General features: G+C 42.2%; 1 protein-coding gene across 1 annotated transcript in view; it reads left to right on the top strand.

Annotated features, from left to right (window-relative positions):
* Positions 1-19490, top strand: part of BLM (BLM RecQ like helicase) — a 383147-nt gene that overhangs the window by 173197 nt on the left and 190460 nt on the right. The window contains exons 7-10 of the mRNA XM_085644695.1: positions 11696-12630; positions 13979-14289; positions 17819-17932; positions 18552-18650. Coding sequence (XP_085500821.1) covers positions 11696-12630; positions 13979-14289; positions 17819-17932; positions 18552-18650 — 1459 coding nt within the window. The remainder of the gene's footprint in view (positions 1-11695; positions 12631-13978; positions 14290-17818; positions 17933-18551; positions 18651-19490) is intronic.

Raw genomic sequence — 19490 nt, 5'->3', positions numbered from 1 at the left:
CATATCAGGGGCATCTGATATACGGGACTGACAGAATGTTTGGGATTGTGCTACCTGGCATATTGTTGCAGAACGCGCAAACATGTATGCATATAGAATGAATCCTAGTCTGGATCTCCCTCACCCTAAAGAACGCAATCCTCAGCACTTGCCCTATCACGTGGATGGATCAAAGGACCCTTCGTATGTCTATGGACTCATCTGTGGAGCTAAGCCTTCAGTCCATTCTGTCAAGCTCACCACATATGGCACAACACTGTACCAACTATTCTCTCCTTCAGCAACTATCTCGCTAGGAGTGAGATCCGCGATGAGAAAAACTGATTGAACACTCATCTGCTGCATTGGCCTATCATGTAGTGTCAGTCGTCCCATAGATTCTCAAGATCCCATCCTGGGGTCTCACTGGCCATGTGTTCCCTGAAACAGCAACAGCTCACGCTCCGTTACCCATGGTTTCCTAGCTTTAAAGAACATATCATGCTCTCCTTCTTTATTGTCAGTCCCCTTGCACCCTTTGTGTGATCTAAATCGATAAGGGGTCTTTTTTCAGTGGCAATATCATAAGCAGAGTGCCTAGCCTTTAGGGATCTAAGTATTTCACCCATTTTATCTACATCCCTATGTATGGACTCTATTCTATTTGACATCCTCCCAAAACTTCCCTTAACTTGTCCTAACAGGTTATCACAATATCTTTCTCTTCTCACTTCTCTTGCATTTCTCCTACCCTCGCTTTGTGACGACCATTCCTGAACACTCTCTTGTGAAATTATCATGTTCCCTTTCTCCTTCTGCCAAGGTGGTAGATTATCTTTAGTCCTATCTCTTTCTTGGGATACTGGGCATTGCGCCATACTAGCACCTCTGTCCACATAGTCACTCCATCTAGCATCTTCTGCATCCCCTCAATATGGAGTAGACATTTGTTTCCTAACTACCCTTCCTGTTGTGTCTCTCTTCTGTAATAAGTGTGATGTGGCTGATGAAACTTGTGGCTGGTCATCATTGTCCCTGGACTCTGCTTTTCAGTTCTATCCTCCTGGGATAAATGGTTTTCCATTAACTATGTCCTTACAGATCATGCTCTCTGTTCTCAAGTGAACTCTTCACTTCTTTCTCATCGGCACAAGTTTTTGGCCTGAACTGCTCTTCATAGTGTATAACTGTGTGACACACTCTGTTGTTGTCTGCTGTTGCGCCGTGTTTTCATATTTTATTTCTTCCATAACAACTCCATACGTGATACTGTGCAGTGCTCAGATGGATGGTGAAAAGTTGTGACCAAACACTAGAAGAGTAGTCAATGAGAGTTTTAAAAAGGTACAGAGTAGTAACTGTGAATTTTGGTGGAATATGATGCCCAACAAAGAATTTACATTCATGTCTTGTTGAAAAACAAGGCCTTTTACCAAGATTTCATAGATAAAGGTTCAGTAGAATGCACACTGTTAAAGAGAAAGACACTGAAGCTCAAATGTTTCAAACAAAGATATTGTTTGGGTAGTCTCTTAAAAATCTATGGATTGTATGGATCCCTCTGCAGTTATAATGGTTGATGGGCAATTGTTCACAGTTGTTAGGATTTGAGGGCTAGGATCACAATAATTACGCAGAAATTATTTACATCTATGTGGGGGGAGAGGAGCCCAAATTAAAGGTTTTTAAAGGAGCACCTGAGTCTTATGAGGGTCACTAATGGAGCTTGTTGGATATTTCTTTAGAGATAAAGTCTGGGATAGCCAGTCCTTTTATTCCACCGGACATATCCTTGGTGGTCTACAGCCGATGGAGGCCGGGTTGAGGGCCAATACCTGCTCCTGGTGCCTCTGTTACTTTCCCCAACTCTCCCAGTTAATTACAGCAGGCTTGGGGAGGCTTTAAAAGAGGAGAAGGGGTAAGGTATAGAGAAAGCGGTCAGAGAAGGAGAAAAGAGAGAATGGATGAATGGAAAGAGAGAGCTTGTGCACGGATATGGGGAGCATGGTTGATTTGAGCATTTTTCCCAAGGCTGCTTTTGGTTCTCCAGGCCAGCTCTGGTTAAAGTTAAACAAAAACAATGTATGTGTAGAAAGGAAAGATGTCAATATTCTGAGTAGTACCATCGAGATTAGAGGAGATTTTTTTGTTCCTAATTTGGGTAGAATCAAAGGGATTCTGAGTAATGTGTAAAGGACAGTGCTCTACATGTGAAGCACAACCTCCACAACATTACGATAGAGTAAAGGAAGATTCGAAAACTGACATCAAGAAGTTGTGTCATGAAGGTATAATTGAGCCATTTAATTCTCTACCTTAACTATTCCCATTGGTCATACCCCGATAAAAAAATGGCTAGCCGAATTTCTGCATCGACTTCCTCAAGCTTGTTAAAGAAATCTGTGTAGACAGTAACCCTTTGCTACATATTGATGGTTATATTTGATCTCTCGGTGGAGCCAGATGATTGAGCTAGCATATCGCATCATTCAGTTGAACTAGATCCTAAATGTTACAATTCCACGGTTTTTATCTCGCTATATGCATCATTCTAATTCTGTAAGGCATCTTTTGGGTTTGCCTCAGCTGCATTGTTGTTTCAACTACTAATTTTCGCCAAGGCAGTCACCTTTCAAGATGCTATCCTCTTTTTTTGTCAGTAAAAAAAGTGAGCATGACAAAATATTGTGTCCTTTACAAGAGACTACAAAAGAGAGGCCTTATAGTGAAAAAAGAGACTTATGGATTTAAATGAACACGGATTGAATACTTTGCCCTTGTTATGCCTGAGGAAGAGCTCGAGTGACGTCCATGGTTGTTAAAGGCGATAGAAGAGTTGGATGTCCCTACATCAAAGGACCAGGTTGGCTTCTGTTTTTTGTGTGAGTTTTATTTGAGGTTTATTTCTGATTTCGATACAAAAACAGACTGGATGTTCTTTTGAGTGGAGTTATAAATCTGATTTAACGGGGTTTATAAAAGTAATAGTTGTAGTCCAAACCTCGAAGCCATATGACCTGAAAGTGCTATGTTGATTCTAGTGCCTCTGGACTTAGGGAAATTTGTACACAAAATGTTCAAGATGTGAAAAATACTACAGGTTTTGCCTCTTGCCCTCTTTGATCAGCTAAAAGGCCTAGAGTAAGAGTTCTTAACATGTTGTTGGGCTGTAGAAAAAATAGATATCTGGAGTAGAAAATATAAGATTAATACAGACCAGAAACATCTGCGTTATTTTCTTGAGGGAGAGGTAATGAAAGGATCCGTGCCACACGTAGCAAGGCTTTCCTTTGAACATGCTTCTCTGTTATTTTGCGGCGCAATACATCCTAGAGTAGAGTAGAGGATGATTATTTATGAAGAAGTCCTGTAGAAGAGGATGAAATGTTGGATTGGGACAAGAAAGAGGGGTGCTTGATAGCAGCTTTCGTGTAGAGGTCTTTGTTGCATTTCAGAGTCAAAGTGAGAGGAGGTTTTGGGTAAGGATGATGTGCTCCAACAAAGCAAATAATATGTAGATGTAAGATGGCCGCGAGAGTGGAATGGGATTCGGTAATTAGTTGTTTGTAAAGTTATGTGAGAAATTATCCATTCAGGATAGGCTGAAGATGCATGACAGAAAAATTCCCAAACTTGTTTTGAGGTGTAAGCTGGTGGATGAAGGTCATGAGGGGCACATTCCCTGATAGGCATATGATTATCAAACATAGGATTTGTGGTAACGTCTGCTAGCCAGACATGGAAGCTTGAGATTAAGGAAGTGGTAAAGAGTTGCGTGACTTGTACGTTCAATGATTATCACCTTAAACATGTTACTCCACTGCAGCCAGTTTAGTTGCTTCATTGACCATGTCCAATCATTGCTGTGGATTTTGTGAAGTTTGGAGAAGTAGTATTTGATCATCTTCAAACAATTGCCTTGAGGAATGCAAGACTAGGTAGGTAGAGGATCATGGTATAGATGTTGAAGAGGCTGTGGCATGGGATGACATAGATATATAGTATCAAAGACTGGTGTTTAATCATTTAAGGTTATAAATGCACATTCAATATTTCTGATTGTATCTGGGGATTTCTTCTATGCTGTAGCTGTGTATTGTTGGATCATAATGTGTTTTGGAAAAATAGGAGGCAATACAATATTATTTTAGTGCTTGCATTTGATGTGTTCTGGATCCTCTGTTCTAGTATATCTCGCCACCATTCACCGGTTAAGGTTCTGAAAGTGTCTGTTACTGCAGGGGCTACTGACATGAATTTAGTGCTCAACGATAATTTGAAAAGATCATTGATGGCTGCGTGAATTTATAAACTATTTTTCTGCTGATTTTGTTTAGCTTGGAGCTTGTACTAGTTATCTAGCTGATTTAAGTCTGTTTTCACAATGTCCTGAAGAAGACCCTATTTAAGTTGGCTAAATGAGATGAAGCATTGACTAAGTAGACTTTTGAACTGTATTTAAAGTTTATTGCTAGTTCAAGAATACTTTTGGCTGAACCACTATTTTTTGATGTTCAGAATGTACACATCTGTTGTCTTTACAACTTTCCAGGATGTTATTTCTCTACTTTTATGATCCCATATTGTGTATTTCTGAAGCACTTAGGATGACCACCTCACTAACACTGATTCTAGTCATGAAATTTACACCAACAAATCATTGCTATCGGGTGGTCATTCTAATTACCCATTGCAAGCAGACTAAGACTACGACCCCGTTTGTGGCAGGGGCTGCTGGAGGGGCGAGGACTCCAGCCCCTAGACAGGGGTAGCCAGAGGGTTGAGGTCTCTAGTTTCCTATATTGCTCGTTGTCCGCCTGCTCGCTGCGGTATCATGTCCTCGCCTGGAGTCGCATAAATCATCGTGGGGGGTCCCTCGGTGCAGGACGTGCGTGGGCAAAGCGCGGTGAAGGACGGACCCGTCCTGCGCCCGTCAGCGCCCAGAAGAGTCTGGGCATCCCCTCTAATACCGGCGCATTAAGAAGGCATAAGGCTCAAGGTACTTGTGACTCTTTGCCTCCTTTGAACTGACATTTTAGAGCCTATACGTCCCCCGGGGCCCTGGATTATTGCTTTTCTCTTTTATCTGGGGTTTCTGTCACTTATTTGGCAACTGGCCCGCATGGTTAAACATAAGATTATAAAGGGGGGAGAGGGGAGGTAGTGGTAAACCCAAGAACTCCAAGAAAACTAGGAAGACTCCCACGGCCAATCATGTCATTGACAGGATCCACACCTTACTGACTGAGTGTGAACTGATACTTACTCCAGATTGTTCTGAACACATGGGGGCCTCTACTACTATTCCTGAGTCATCTGCTCCTCAAGTAATAGCCCCTCTTGTAAGATACCTAGGATGTTCCTAAACACGAGGGAGCATCTTCCTGCACTACTTACAGAGTCCCATACTACCACATGTTCAGCCCCCACAACGGCCTCTTTAGTTACCGTACCCCTGGATCCCCCTCTTGAGGGCTTTCCCTGTAGTAATCGCTTCGACATACTGGCAGAAGTACATGTGGCCCAAACATCCGTTGTCAGTTTAGCCCAGCATCAAGGGAACTCACCAGGGCTAGGTCACTCTAACTGCAACAAAACCTATGCTCTACTGGTACAATCCTTGAAAGAGGAGGTAATTGTATTAAAAACCTTAGTTGCCCGCCACAGTTAATCACCTACTTGAAGTCACCAAGGAGTCAGTCAAACCATCTCCTCATGCTGTACATGGCTCCCCAGCTCAGAAACAAACACTCGGTGAATGCAAAACCTTATTATCCGGAGTACCATTTACATAGAACATTACCTAAGAGATTACCCCCTTCAGCCACTTTGCCTGCTAAAACTCTGCAGTTCCAGTCTCAAACCCATACTCCAAGAATGAATTTATTCAACAAGGAAAACACGCATGGCCATCCAGGCTTATGTCCGCCTGAGCACATTCCCCATCAGGCTAGAACTGGGCCCCTAATATGTGGGCTCATTTATATGACTCGCTCAAAAATAAGGTGACAAACTGGATCCGCCATGTCCGGGGTTGTAGATCTCGCATTCGCAATAACAGTGCTGTAAGAGTAGGAAGTTCATCACCCGGTTACGACATCATAGAGCTAACCCTGCTCATGGCCTGGCACACAACTTAGTTGACTTGGACCAAAGGACTTCCCTTCCAGGGGCATCCATTATTCAGTTCAAGTATACCAGGCTACAAGCTCATTCTCACTCCGGTTTAGCCACATCTACTCTGAACCACACCGACTGACTAAATCAGGCCTTGCATATGTTTGCCTATCATCCGTTGGCACGTACGGGTAGCAACCACCGCAACCATCAAGATGAATTTTCTCGTAGACCTGCTTTGTGTCTTTCTAACGCTGGCTTGTTACTAAACAAGGCCCCAACCATGTAAATGATCTTATTTCTTTTTCTCGTACTACCACGCATGTGGGTGGGTTTGTCCACACTGTCTCAAACAATACCATACCTACTCAGCATACTTTGATCTTAAACATTCCAACGCCAGGCAAATCTCCATTTTTCGATCATTCCCTACTTTTTATAAACAGGTCAAGTGAACCCATTTCCGACGATAATCAACCCTAGAACACCTGTGTTGCCACAGCTCTTACGATATGGTAACCAAGGAAGGCATTGATAATTTATCTTTGATCTCTTGGAACGGTGCAGGTCTCAGATCTATAATTGTACTACCTGACCCCGACATATGTCTTTTTAAGGAAACATGGTCTGTAGAGCCATTCCACAAACCTAGTTTTCTCAACTTTTTCATCCCAACCATTCCGAGTCAACTGGGTAGACCATCTGGAGCCCTCGATCTCTGGGTCAGAGCCTCTCTTAACTGCGACATAATAACATTGTTTTTCTGGATCACCTGATATACTGGCCATATAAATGTACTTTAAGACCAAGTGGAAAATCAATCTGTATAATGTATACATCAGAGGCACCAAAGGTGGGGCCCAGTCACCGACAGTCCACATACTTGAAGGCCTTCTTGATTTGTCTACCTCTAATACCAATCTTTTAATCGCAGGTGACTTTAATGCTACCTTCAAACCCCGAGACTCAGTTGACAACTTTACGCATAGTGAAGAAGACAAAATATGGTCCATCCCTGTATTGGAAATTCCTCCAATCTGTAGATGGACCTAGATCGCCCTCCAGCTTCAGGTTCTAACTATGGAATATGGCTTAAGGGCTGAGAATGAGCACACCAAATCCGACCAGTTGGGTGCTCATACCTTTAATGAAGTGTTACACACGAGTAGAATTGATTACATCTTGGTAGACATCAGGCTATGGCCTTGCGTCATTGACATGTGCGTTTCTGAGAGGTGTGAGTGACCACAATCCCCTCTCACTGTTCCTGAAAGGCCCCGATCTCTTCATTCCTTTCATCGTCACTTCATTCTTTTTTCAAGAGACATCAGAACTACTTCTAAGGTGGAACCAAGCGGCTAGCAATCTTGAAATTATCTCCACTGTTAAAGCTGAACTCGAGGTAACTATGTTACAGGTAGAGAGCGGGCATCTGGATTCACACAGTCAACTAATTACGAATCATGTGGCTTTGTTTGATGGCATAGCTGACCATTTCTTAGGGGCAACAAACCCAAAGCCAATCAAGCCAAAAACGAACCAGTGGTTCGATCTAAATTGTCGCAAACACCCAAAACTTTTAACTAGGGCTATTACAAATAAAGTTCTGGCCAGCATAACCTCGATTGGTAAAGCATATAAACACTCTATCAGTAAAGCCAAAAAGAACTTGGATGATGCGAGGTGGTCTCCCCTTAATGCGGCATGCATGGGCAAAAACGTGTCTTTCTTATGGAAGCTGGCGGCTTGGAGGGGTATTCAACAGAGCAAGAGATAGCCAACAATGTAGTCCCATCAAGTCGGGGCTGAGCACTGTGGAAATTTGTATGCCAACACAAGTGGTCACATGTCTGCAAACTCTCCCCTCCAATCTAAACACCTGTTTCCTTGTCCCGTCCCTCAGGAGGATCTCTTCAATCTGGCTGATGTAGACCAGTCTCTAACAGCTACTAAAAGAGGAAGAGCAGCCCGCTCTTGTGGAGTTCCAGCAGATGTCATTTTATCTGTAAAGGAGCCATGGTTCTGATATATTCTGCTCCTAATGAATGCTATTGCGGCTGGTGGTCCCGTCTTGGAGTCTTGGAAAGGTGCATCAGTGATTTCTATATTTAAGAAAGGCAACCGGCCGTCTCCTTCCAACTATAGGCTGATAAGCCTTATTGGCTTAATGAAAAAATCTTTTGTCGATGTGTCCTTGCCAAAATCCATACCTGGATGTTAGACATGTCCATTCTTAGTCCTCTTCAGGTCGGATTTTGATCTAAAATTGTAACCATAGACCAGGCCCTACATTTTTTTTTTTATCTTTTTAATTAGTATCAATTGGTACATGACTTACAACTGAGTTCTTGTCAAGCAATAAGGTCTTACACATAGTAAATTGTAGTGTAGTGCAGCATTACAACCATCATTATACATTTTTATTACATGTGTATCGTTATGAATCGTGTTTTCCGCCACTTTTTTCCTCGTCAACTGTCTTCCACTGAGAAGTCTACTGTAGGTATCGTGCAAATACCACCCCTAAAAGTGTTCCATTGTCCCCATAATCGTTGCTAACTTTTGGGGCATCCTCTGTGCAGGTATACAGTTCTTTCAGCCATGATAGCCATATCCTTATCATTACACCATTCCGTTACAGTGGGAGTGTTGCGTGCTCCCCAGTGTTTGGCAATATTTCTCTTAGCTAGTTTCATACCCAGTGTCGCCCAGGTTTGCGCCGCGGAGTTAAGGTCTGTTGCTTCCCATATATTTAGCCCACAACGTTTGGGTTCCGGTGGCACAGGGGTCCTGCTCACTCTCGTTATAGTGTACATCACTGACTCCCAGTATGTCACTATTTCTGGGCATTCCCATATCGTGTGGAAAAATGTTCCTAATGCTCCGCACTGTCACAAGCAAAGTTGGTTATCAATCTTTTATAGTGTGACCCTAATGTAGTAGATCCTGTGAAGTATCTTAAGTTGGACAAGGTGCAACCTAGATGATATCGCCACCTCCCTCGGGGATGCCAATGCCTCCTGCCAGTCCGTATCGTCTTAGTCACCTACATCTTTCTGCCATTTGTCCCGGAGAAAATGTGTGGGATCAGTTAGGTTGTTTATAATGTTGCGGTACGTTTGGGATGTGACTTTTTTGTCCATGTGCTCTGTCAGTAACCTGTCTTCTAATGATGAGGCTTCAGGGAGGGCAATGTCGGGAGGGATAGTCGCTTCTAGCGCGTGCTTTATCTGTAAATAATGGAACCGTTCTGTGTGTGCCATCCCATACTGCTCCTGAAGTTGCAAGAGGGTGATTACTTTCCACAGGCCCAGAGATCGCCCACTTTCGATATTCCTATGTTGTCCCACATCTGGAATCTACTCAAACCATGGACACTTGCCATTTATGCCAAACACAGGTAGAGTCTCTTGCACACATTCGTTTTGCTCAGCTTATGCTACACCACACAAGTTTTGGCTAGTCCCTATCTGTAACAACTATCCCAGCACAGCCATCTTGTTGCCCTACGCATACTGAGGTCAGATTGCACTCCTCTATATGCTATTTCGCTTGCTAAGTTTTTGGGGGCTATGTGGCTACTATGCAGGAAATTATTGTCTACCTAAACCTGGAAGTATTTGTCACATGATGACATATATTTCTTTTATTTTTAGCTATTTATTACTATGCATGAGTTGACTTTTGTAAAATCAGTTTGAATAGGTCTGTTTTTTATCTATGAATTTTATCAATGTGTAACTTTGTATTTGTACTTTTATTGTCCTGGTGGCAGAAATAAAGTTAATCGATAATCGACTACAAGACCCAGAAAGCGTTAAGTTGACATACAAAAGACTGGGAACTGTGTCTATAATGACATGAAATGAGGTTGTCACCCTAAAAGCACACCACAGTCACACTATCCATTTTGCAGCTTCTGTATGTTTTCCTTGCCTTTCTTTGTACTGAATGACTTTGTTATAAAATAAACACACATTGCCCCCCTGTTGATGGTGTTTTGTATACGTTGTGGATCTCTCCCGTTGTTAAACAGACATTGATTAATTTCCTATAATTTTATAAGTCTAAAAGGTGTTTTGCGTCTCAAATTTACTACATAGCTTCTTTGCTAAAGGAATCCATTGGGGTCATGTTTTTCTTGCACGCTTATTTTCTCAGAGGCAGCATCTCAAACTCTGTGGGCTCACAAAATCCTGTTCAGGCTGATGGCTTTGTGTATCTTTCTTTTTCTTACTACTCCAGAGTTGCTCACTTCTGCAATACCTGCATGATCAGTGGATCTAGGCACTAGGGAATAGGAAGGTTGGGTGGCTCACAGGTGACAGGCACATCTGTGGAGTTATGCGGTTGATGAGAGAATATAGTCAGCAGATTTCAGCCCTCAAAATAGATGAAGGATGCATTCCTGACTGACTGAGGAGTAAACTCGGCTTTAGCTTCCACAGTTTTCCTAATGATTATGCACCCTGGGTTGGGAACAATCCCACGGCTTCTCCGAGTGTGCCCTAATATGATATTTCTGTCTAATGGATAGGCAGGTGTTCGAGATTCCATTGTCGCTTCTGGGACTGCAAAATGATCTGATAGGCACCATAATGTAGCACTTGATGTAGCTTTACATGTGAGCTACATCGAAATGCGCGACATTATTACATCAGTGGACCTTCTTGACCTCAAAAGTAATCTTCATATTTTGGAATTTCTCCTCCATTTTTCAGATGTAGATTTCCTGAAGAATAATATTACAAATAGCTGTTAAGTGACCTGTGGTTATGTATGCTTCCCGTTTGTTTTCTGCAAATGTACTTTCAGATGAGGTGGCCTTTCTATGGCCTTGACAACTGTGCTTGTTTTACCTCTTAGAGATACTTGCAGTGCCTATTAGGAACTGCATTCAACAGACTGTTATACATTGAGGGTAATCAAATATTGCCTCTCATGTTTTAATAATTGTACTACCACACATTGAAAAAGAAAAGCTAAACAAAAGTGAGACAATTTAATTAAAATTGTGCGGGTTTCCTCCAATCAGTGTCCAAAAACCTACAAGCATGTGAATTTGAGGATGATCCCAAGACATCTAGAGTTACGGGTAAGTAATCTTTGCATTATTTGCCTAGTTGTCCTCTGAGTTAATTTATGATTATACTTTGTCTGTCCTATAGATAAATGTGTCACTTAACTAGCTTAGGTACTTATCTCAAGCCTTAAAATGTGTTGGTGCTGTATGGGCTTTTTCAAGGGAGTTACGATTGAACTCTATCTTTCCATTCTAGTGGTACATTTGTACTTTCCTGTTCTATAAACCCTCTAGCTTGTCCAAGGACCTTAAGCTGTCCTCTTGATCGTTCATTGGGCTGCCACTGTAGTAAATGGCATCGTGCATGATCATGTGGTTTTCTTTATAGAAATCCTGATTACTGTACTACGTGTCACCACTTATGGTTTGAAAAAATCTTATTCAAAACATAATGCTTTTAGTTCATGTTTATGTGAACTCAGTTAAAGATGCTAAATGTGTCCTCCGTTAGGAGAGCTTGTGAATGTGGAAGTATTTAATATGTTTATTTTTCTTGTAATACTGTCTGTTCTACAGAAAGAAGCTTCTGCGAGAGAGCTGTACAGTGAATGTGGATGGTCCTGTTGTTAGCAGCCCTGCCGTGGTTGTTAATGGCACTGGAGTGAGCACTGCTTCAGAATGGAACAAGATTATCTCACAAGACTGCCTCACCCCATCCCCTCCATTTCAGTCTGCTCAAAGTCCCAGTAACTGGGACTGGGAGAATGAGCCTCTGGGAAACAGCCCTTCCCGGGACTACTCGCGTGATTATCCTACCCCTTCTCCGCCATCTCCTGTGAGGAGCAGATCCCTCTCAGAGCCCAATGGCACGAACACATTTCAGTTTACAAAACTTCCACAAGCCCCTCCTACTTGTGGTGCAAATACCAATACCAACGGAACGCTGAACCCTTCAGTTTCAGTATTAGGGAAGGGCTCTGTTTTCACTTTTCAGGGAAGCAGAGGGGCTGTGAAGCCAAGGCTTTCTTTCACAAGTGCAAATGGGAAGGAAACCTCACTCTCCAGTGTACTCACCAAAGGACCAACACTTTCCAGCACTCTTTGCTACACACCAAAGAGTGGTCAAGAGGACAGGGTCAGTTGGAACTTCCCAAATAGTCTGGCGGCCACAAGCACTACTTCTAAGGTTCATAGCAAGCTAGCCTCTGAACTCAGTATTGCAGCTGGGGATGATTCAAGAGCCCCAAAAGCAGCAGAGCTAGACTTTGATATCGATAATTTTGATATTGATGGTTTTGATGATGATGATGATGATGTCCAGTTGGTTGAACCTCCCTCAAAGAATCCTGTGAATTCAGCAGTCTTCCCTCCTGTGCGTGAGGGACAGGCTGTGAAACCATCCTGGCAGAACTGTATGACCCTTCCAACCACCCAGGGGAACAGGCCGGGACTGCTTTCTGTTCACACGCCAAGCCTCTCACAGACCAACAAGAGCAGCCCCAGTGCCACAGGTAAGGTCTTAGGAAACCTTCCTTTGCAATGTTTCTATAGCTGTTATGAAGTTAAGGTAAAATAAATATGACGGGACCTCAGATATGCTGCACAGCGGCTTGGACAAATTCGGTAGCCCTGTAGCTAGTGAAAAATATCTAGATAGGAATTGTGTTTAACTGTGGCCGTTCATTTCAGTGGGATGGCCCATCTGGCTTATGAGAAATTTGTTTGGGATGGTGAAAAATAAGACCCAGTGTGCTCACTTTCTGCTTTAAATTAAACCAAGGTCAGTGCATGCTTAATGTGGTGAATGTTGCCCAGACCTCTGGGTGGAATAGTGACACTGACAAGTCTTTGAGGAATCGCACTTGAGGAGGAAGGTGACACTGCAAGTGGAACGCACCGGTCTGTGCTCATGGAACAGTGCAGTTGGTGCAGACATCCAAACTCAACTCCCAGTATTACTCCTACTGGGTAAGGAAGCATATGCTCCCCCCCCCCCCTTCTGTCCATTTGAAAGAATGCATGGCCAGAAGCAGCAGCGTTGAGAGAGAGAGTTTGCTAATTGGGAAAAAAATAAAAGAGTTCTAAATTGGTAATGATTCCAGAAAGTCAAATAGGTATAGAAATGTTGGACTTTTGGATTCCTTTTGCTTGAAAAAGTGTTGTGATGTTACTAGAGTTACAACTCTGAAATCTAAATTGGCCGCTCTAGTGACTTAAGTGAGGTATCTACTCCATGATTTGGAGTGTCTTGGTATATTGGCATTACACTGGCTCCTATGCCGAAGCTGGGGGATGGATATCGTAAGGGATGCTGTACATTATTATAGTGATGGCTGTATTCTCACAGCAAGGGTTTCAGTCTGTGATCCCATATACAGTTTTATTGCAGTGCTTTCTGCGGGATTTGGACTGCTGTCTGTTTGGCCTTATTACAGGAAAAGGTCATGTCCCACAGGAGTATTTGTACACAATCTTATGGGGAGTTCAAGTACATTACTGCAACATAAGTTACTTTAATATTCCACAGGTTCTGAGTTCATAGGTATAACATCGGTTCCTGCAGGGGTGCTACACTGACCCATGGGTTCCTGTTCCATTAAGACGGCGCCGGATCGTGCAGTACATGAGGATGTTGACAGAATGATCCCAGACTGCTGTTATGATTCTTCAGTTCTATTAACATATATTCCCATGCTTGGAAGGGTTAGCAACTTTTAACGGTGCCCCCTTCACAGCCTCTTGGAGGGATTAGGGCTTTCTGGCAATATGTCCACTTTGGGGCTATAATCAATAAAGGGTATTGATGAAATACTAAAATTTTATGAGTGTGCTTTAAAGAGAATTTTTTATCTTCAATAGATCCCTTGCTGAATAAGTCTTCTTCAGCCAACCCTGCACATGAGCGGTTTCGTGGCTTCACCTTTCCCCATTCTAAAGAAATGATGAAGATCTTTCACAAGAAATTTGGCCTGCATCGTTTTCGGACAAATCAGCTTGAATCTATCAATGCTTCTCTGTGTGGTGAAGACTGCTTCATCTTGATGCCAACTGGTGGTGGCAAGAGCTTGTGCTATCAGCTTCCAGCCTGTGTATGTCCTGGTGTGAGCATCATCATCTCCCCTCTGCGTTCACTGATCGTTGATCAAGTGCAGAAGTTGACTTCACTGGATGTAAGTTTACTCGTGCCGTGCGGTACAGTTATTTAACCACTTCTCTTGCTAATGTTTTTTCCAGGCTTGTGAAAAGGCTGGGATTCTGGGGAGCCATGCTGTGTCTTAGAAAAGTGCATCATTTCAGTAGCTATTGCTAAAACAGTACAAATGCAGTCATTCTCACATATGCATTTTGTGTGGTTAACACAGTAAAATACTTATAAAAGGTATTTTATGGAATAATAGTTTTTATACTCTGTGTTTAAAAGCAGTTTCTCATCAGGGCTATAAAGCAGAATTCAGAAGAGACCTATGCTATGATGTGATTATAGTGCTTACTAGTGTTACTAAATCGACAATGATAGGTGGTATTTTATGTTGTAAGCTCTCCCTCCTTGGTGTTTCCTTGTGCCTGTATGTGACCTCGCCCTCTGTTTGCTGCTTCTTCATCATTAGTGTGCTAACAACCTTGTCTTCCCTCTCCCCTTTGAGGGGCCTTTTCCAGTCTGGGTGAAACCTCACTCTCTTACCATGTAATAAATACCTGGGTGGACCCTCACTCCCGCACACATTTTGTTCTGACATCCCCCTAGTGTAGCCTCAATGCTTGTTGTACCAATGGCCCTCTTGGGTTGACCCCATCCTTTACTCTCTTTTCCAATCCTCTGTGTCTCATAGGTGTGCTCTTGATCTCTGCTCAGTTAGCCCTCAGAGGTCCCTTCCTCTTCTGACCTTTTGTTTCTCTGTCCCATAAATGTACCCCCTCTCGGTGCCTTTGGGCAGGGCTTCTTTGTTAATTGGACCCTTCTTTGGTCAAGCTGATGTGTTCCTCTCAAAAAGACAAATCGGCCTTTGGTTGAGAGCTCATTGATGTATAGAAGTGAGTTTCAGGGAGTTGTGAGTATTCTGGAATCCTATAGAGGAGGATAAGATGGTTTAGATGGCAGAAGGGGGGTGGTGGCTCTGCTATGGTTATGACATAATTTCCAGTTTTGGGAGATGAAGTTTCTGTTACCATTGGATGTTTTGGATAGCTATTAAGGCTGCTGAGTTATGAACAAGGGAGACATGATGTGTAATCCTTGCCTCTGGTACTGACATAGAATCCTCTCCACAAGAGGTGATCAGCAGCCCAGCATTGCTGCTAAGATGATACCAAAACAGTCAGATGATCTAAACAGGTCCTTTACAACATCAATAGAAATATTTGTAGTATGGTTCTGGGGGAAAACTACATCCAGTGTTTTTGCATCTGTTGATGTGTTGCCATACATCTTACCAGTAGGCCCTGACCCCTATCCGTTCAATTACGACGAGTAGCTTTCATTAGATACAGAAAGCAAGTAGAACAACCACCTTTACTACAGAATACCTGATTACAGGTTTTTTGAGAGGTCAGCTTACAGCAATTTTCTCCTGTATTATCATTAGAATGTAAAAAGGTTATTGCCAAAGCTGATGGGAGGACTGTTCAAACCGCTTCTCAGTTGTGACCTAAATTATCTCTTTTGGTAGACGGCCTCTTGGTACCAGTTATATTGGCGGAAGAGTCAGGAAGGTTCAGGGATTCTGGCCATCTCACCCCTTAACATTTTCAATGATAAGGTGATGCCTAAAACTCAATCAAAGTCTTTACCAAAAGTGCTTTTTTTATTTTACCATGATCAAATCTGTGTCTTACTTTAGATGCTTCCATAAACTGCAACCCAAAAGAAAAGATACTTTATGACTTTATTTTGGAAAAATCTCTGTTATTATATGGAAAGGAAAAAATCCTCAGAGTTATGAATCATCAATTAGTGGATGTAGGTGGAGTTGAAAGGCAGAGCTATTCCCCTGCTAGTAATCTCGAAGTGGTTAGCTTAATGCATAAAGTCTTCTAGAGCCAAATGATCACTTCTCTTCTAAGTTCCATGATAGCACATTCCTCCACAAGCAATATGACAATGACCATGTTTTGACCTCCATGCTGCTGATTGGTCTTCAGTGGTTTACAGTTTGAATTGACAGTCAGAGGTGGTGCTGAGGTGCCTATCCTCACGTTGGTTGGGCGTACCAGGCACTGATGGGCTGTTCAAATAAAACTGCTTTTTCCCCTTCAGTGTACCAGTTTTATTTCATACTGATATGAGGGGAAGATGATCTGATGATGGGGGTGTGGCTGAGCATGGGTGCAAAAGGGAGGGAAGTCATTATCTTTTGCTTTCAATATTTAGGTTGTGTGCAGAATGCACCAGCCTTCTCCCTGTTGGGGAGGTGGTCAGTGAGTATACAGGAAGGAAATTGTCGGATTTGAGTATGAGTGATAACCATGAGTAGTTTATGCTTTCTTGAACAACAAGAACAGTTTAAACTTGAGTAGTTCTTTAAGCAAGTTAAGTAATTGGAAACTATTCCAAAGAGCTTTTCTGTCATTATTTATTTTTCTATGTATACATGCTTCCCCTTGGGGACCTTAACAGAAAGATTTTCATCCCATTCCAATCCTAAGACATTAATACTGAGATCTTCTTCTCCCATAAATTGATAATAGGTGTTTACTTGTTTGCCCTGTACACAAGCCTGCCAGAATACCACCTGGATAAGTTCCAAATAGTGCAGACGATTTCTGTCAGGCAAATAGGTACACTTAACACCAATGACCTCAGCTCTATGGGAGCTGTCTGGCCTCCCATGCCCTTTACTTTGAGCCAGGTATGCTTCCTTCAATATGCTGCTCTCCTAAAGATCTCCTCTCTTACATCCATGTTTATGGGCAGAGAAGGTCAAGATTCTCCCTATAACCACCTGCACACTGGCACAACTTGCCCATCAGCAACTCCCCTTCTCACCTGCATGTCATTAAAAAGATCCACAGTTACTTCCTTTTCATGCAATGGAAAAGGTATCCTTTAAGTCTTCAGAGAAGAAGCCTTAGACCAGGAGTTTACAGACATGTGGCGAAACTGCTTATTTATTTTGTGGTGCGCCAAAACATTGCATTCAAAGTGAGTTTGTTCCACCTTTTTCGCAAATTATGGCCACCAAGATTTAACTGATTTTTTTGGGGTTCTGACTACAAGATTGGCAAAGTTTATTCTGAGTGTTGTCTCTGATTTAGATCTCTAAAACTTTGATGAATATGGTCTTAGTATTCTCGGTTGAAAAAATGTTGGCCGCATTGTTTTGCATCAACTGAAGCCTCGTGGTCAACATCTGCATGAGCAGAGCTTAAAGACTGTTTCTTTAATTTGAATTAGTAAGATCTGGGTTAGTTGTGACACAGCAATGTGTTTGCCCTTGCAAATGAAGTATTTGCAGCACATTTGACTGATGTGACAAATTTGTCTGCCGAGGTATCAGAGTTGACTTGTAAATAATAAAATAACTGCTATGCAGGAATCCTAGGTTCATATTCTAGGGATAGAAGTCTGTCAATGTTACGTTTTCTTTTGCTTCTTGCAGTGCCTTGCAGCTCATAACTGCCGTTTAAACCATTTGGATTTGTTTATTATTCTAACTCTTCACACTCCTTCTCCATCTTCCATTCTCATTATTTACTATGCAGATTCCAGCCACTTACTTAACTGGTGATAAAACTGATGCAGAAGCCAGCAGTATTTATATGCAGTTGTCCAAGAAAGATCCCATTATTAAACTGCTGTATGTAACTCCAGAGAAGGTAAGCTTTGGCTCTCCAGACGTACGGGTGCATAGGATAGCTGAAGAATACAAGGGTCTCTTTTTGAGGTAGAGAAGGGTGGGCCTCAGGGGATGTTCTCTTAAGATGTGAGTGTGGACAAGCCAGAAAGAAATGTGTCTGCAAATTAATCAGGGAGGTGAAAAAGGAATTTCTAGAAGGTGGGTTTCAGAAATGTCAGGAAAAGAAAGTGTTTGTGATGGTATAAAGATGAATGGCATATGAGGTGGTTTCAAGGAGTAACTGTGGAGAACTTTTACATACCTGTGTGTGTGCCAGTAGGCTTGATCGAGGGGAGGTGGAATGCCAGGACAATGTGGGATATGGTTTAAGGAATAGGTCAACACTGTGACTCGAGTAGTTGGGGTTTGGTGGCGGGGAAGGATATGATATGTAGGAGGCATACTATGGAAAGAGATGTTTTTAAACAAATGTTTGAGACTCTGCTATATACAAATGTGAACGTATTAACCCATCAAGAGGCCTTAGCTAGCACATGAGGCTGAGGAGGCAGATACTCTCCCTTGATATGGAGCAGTCTGTTTGGGGCGAAGAAGTTTTATTCAAGATCAGTATAATATATCACTGTTAATGTTTGCAGATCTGTGCCAGTACCCGGCTCATTTCATCCCTGAAGAACCTCTATGAGAGGCAGCTCCTCTCCAGATTTGTTATTGATGAGGCGCACTGTGTGAGCCAGGTAATGCTGATAAATGTTGAGCTCTGTATTTGTGCCTTGTGATTATTTCTATGTTTATGTTGTCAATAAGGTGAATTATGTATGTGCATAGTCTTGTGGTTGGGTCACGTATGTAAATATACTTTGTTTTTTAAATATATTTTATTCGATTTTTTGAATGTATAAAGCAGTACAGAACACGTAGCAAATCTATTATGATGGCAGTCATGGAAAATGTCTTGATTGATACAAATAGGTATTTAGAGTTTTAGATTTAGCAGGATGAAGATGACATGGAAATTAAGAAAGCGAGCTATTCGAAGCTAATACATAGATAACACGTATAATGAAAGGTCCACTGTTGCTGGTATTGCAACCAATTACTGTTGGACGGTTATATATGAATATTTTCGGATAATGTGATTATTATGTACAAAGAAATATGTTTGCCAGCAACATATCTAATTCTAACCATAACTGACAACAATAACAATTCCCCAACAGCAAATGGGTATGGGGAATTGAATTTTCAATGATGATTGTTGTAAGATAATTGGTGAGTCACTTTGGAGCAGCAGTCAGTGGTCACACATAAGCATTAGGGTTCAATAGTACTAGTAGTCCGTTTAGGGAGGGTGGTAGTGGAGTGGGGGACTGGTTCTGTTATTGTGCAGTCTGTGTCTGCGTCCATCTAGAGTCCCTGTCTGCAGGCATTGGCATGACCTGTTTCAGGGGATGTGGTATTTTGTGGATGTTTACTTGTGTCGGAGCAGCAGTGGCTGCCTAAGAAGGTATAAGTTTATCATGGGGGCATTAAATCGTCCTGTCTATGCTTCGCTAAAGCAACACACAGGTCGTTCC

This window comes from Triturus cristatus, chromosome 3_1, assembly GCF_964204655.1.
Source record: "Triturus cristatus chromosome 3_1, aTriCri1.1, whole genome shotgun sequence".
Taxonomy (NCBI): Eukaryota; Metazoa; Chordata; class Amphibia; order Caudata; family Salamandridae; genus Triturus; species Triturus cristatus.
This window is presented reverse-complemented; position numbering and strand designations above follow the sequence as displayed.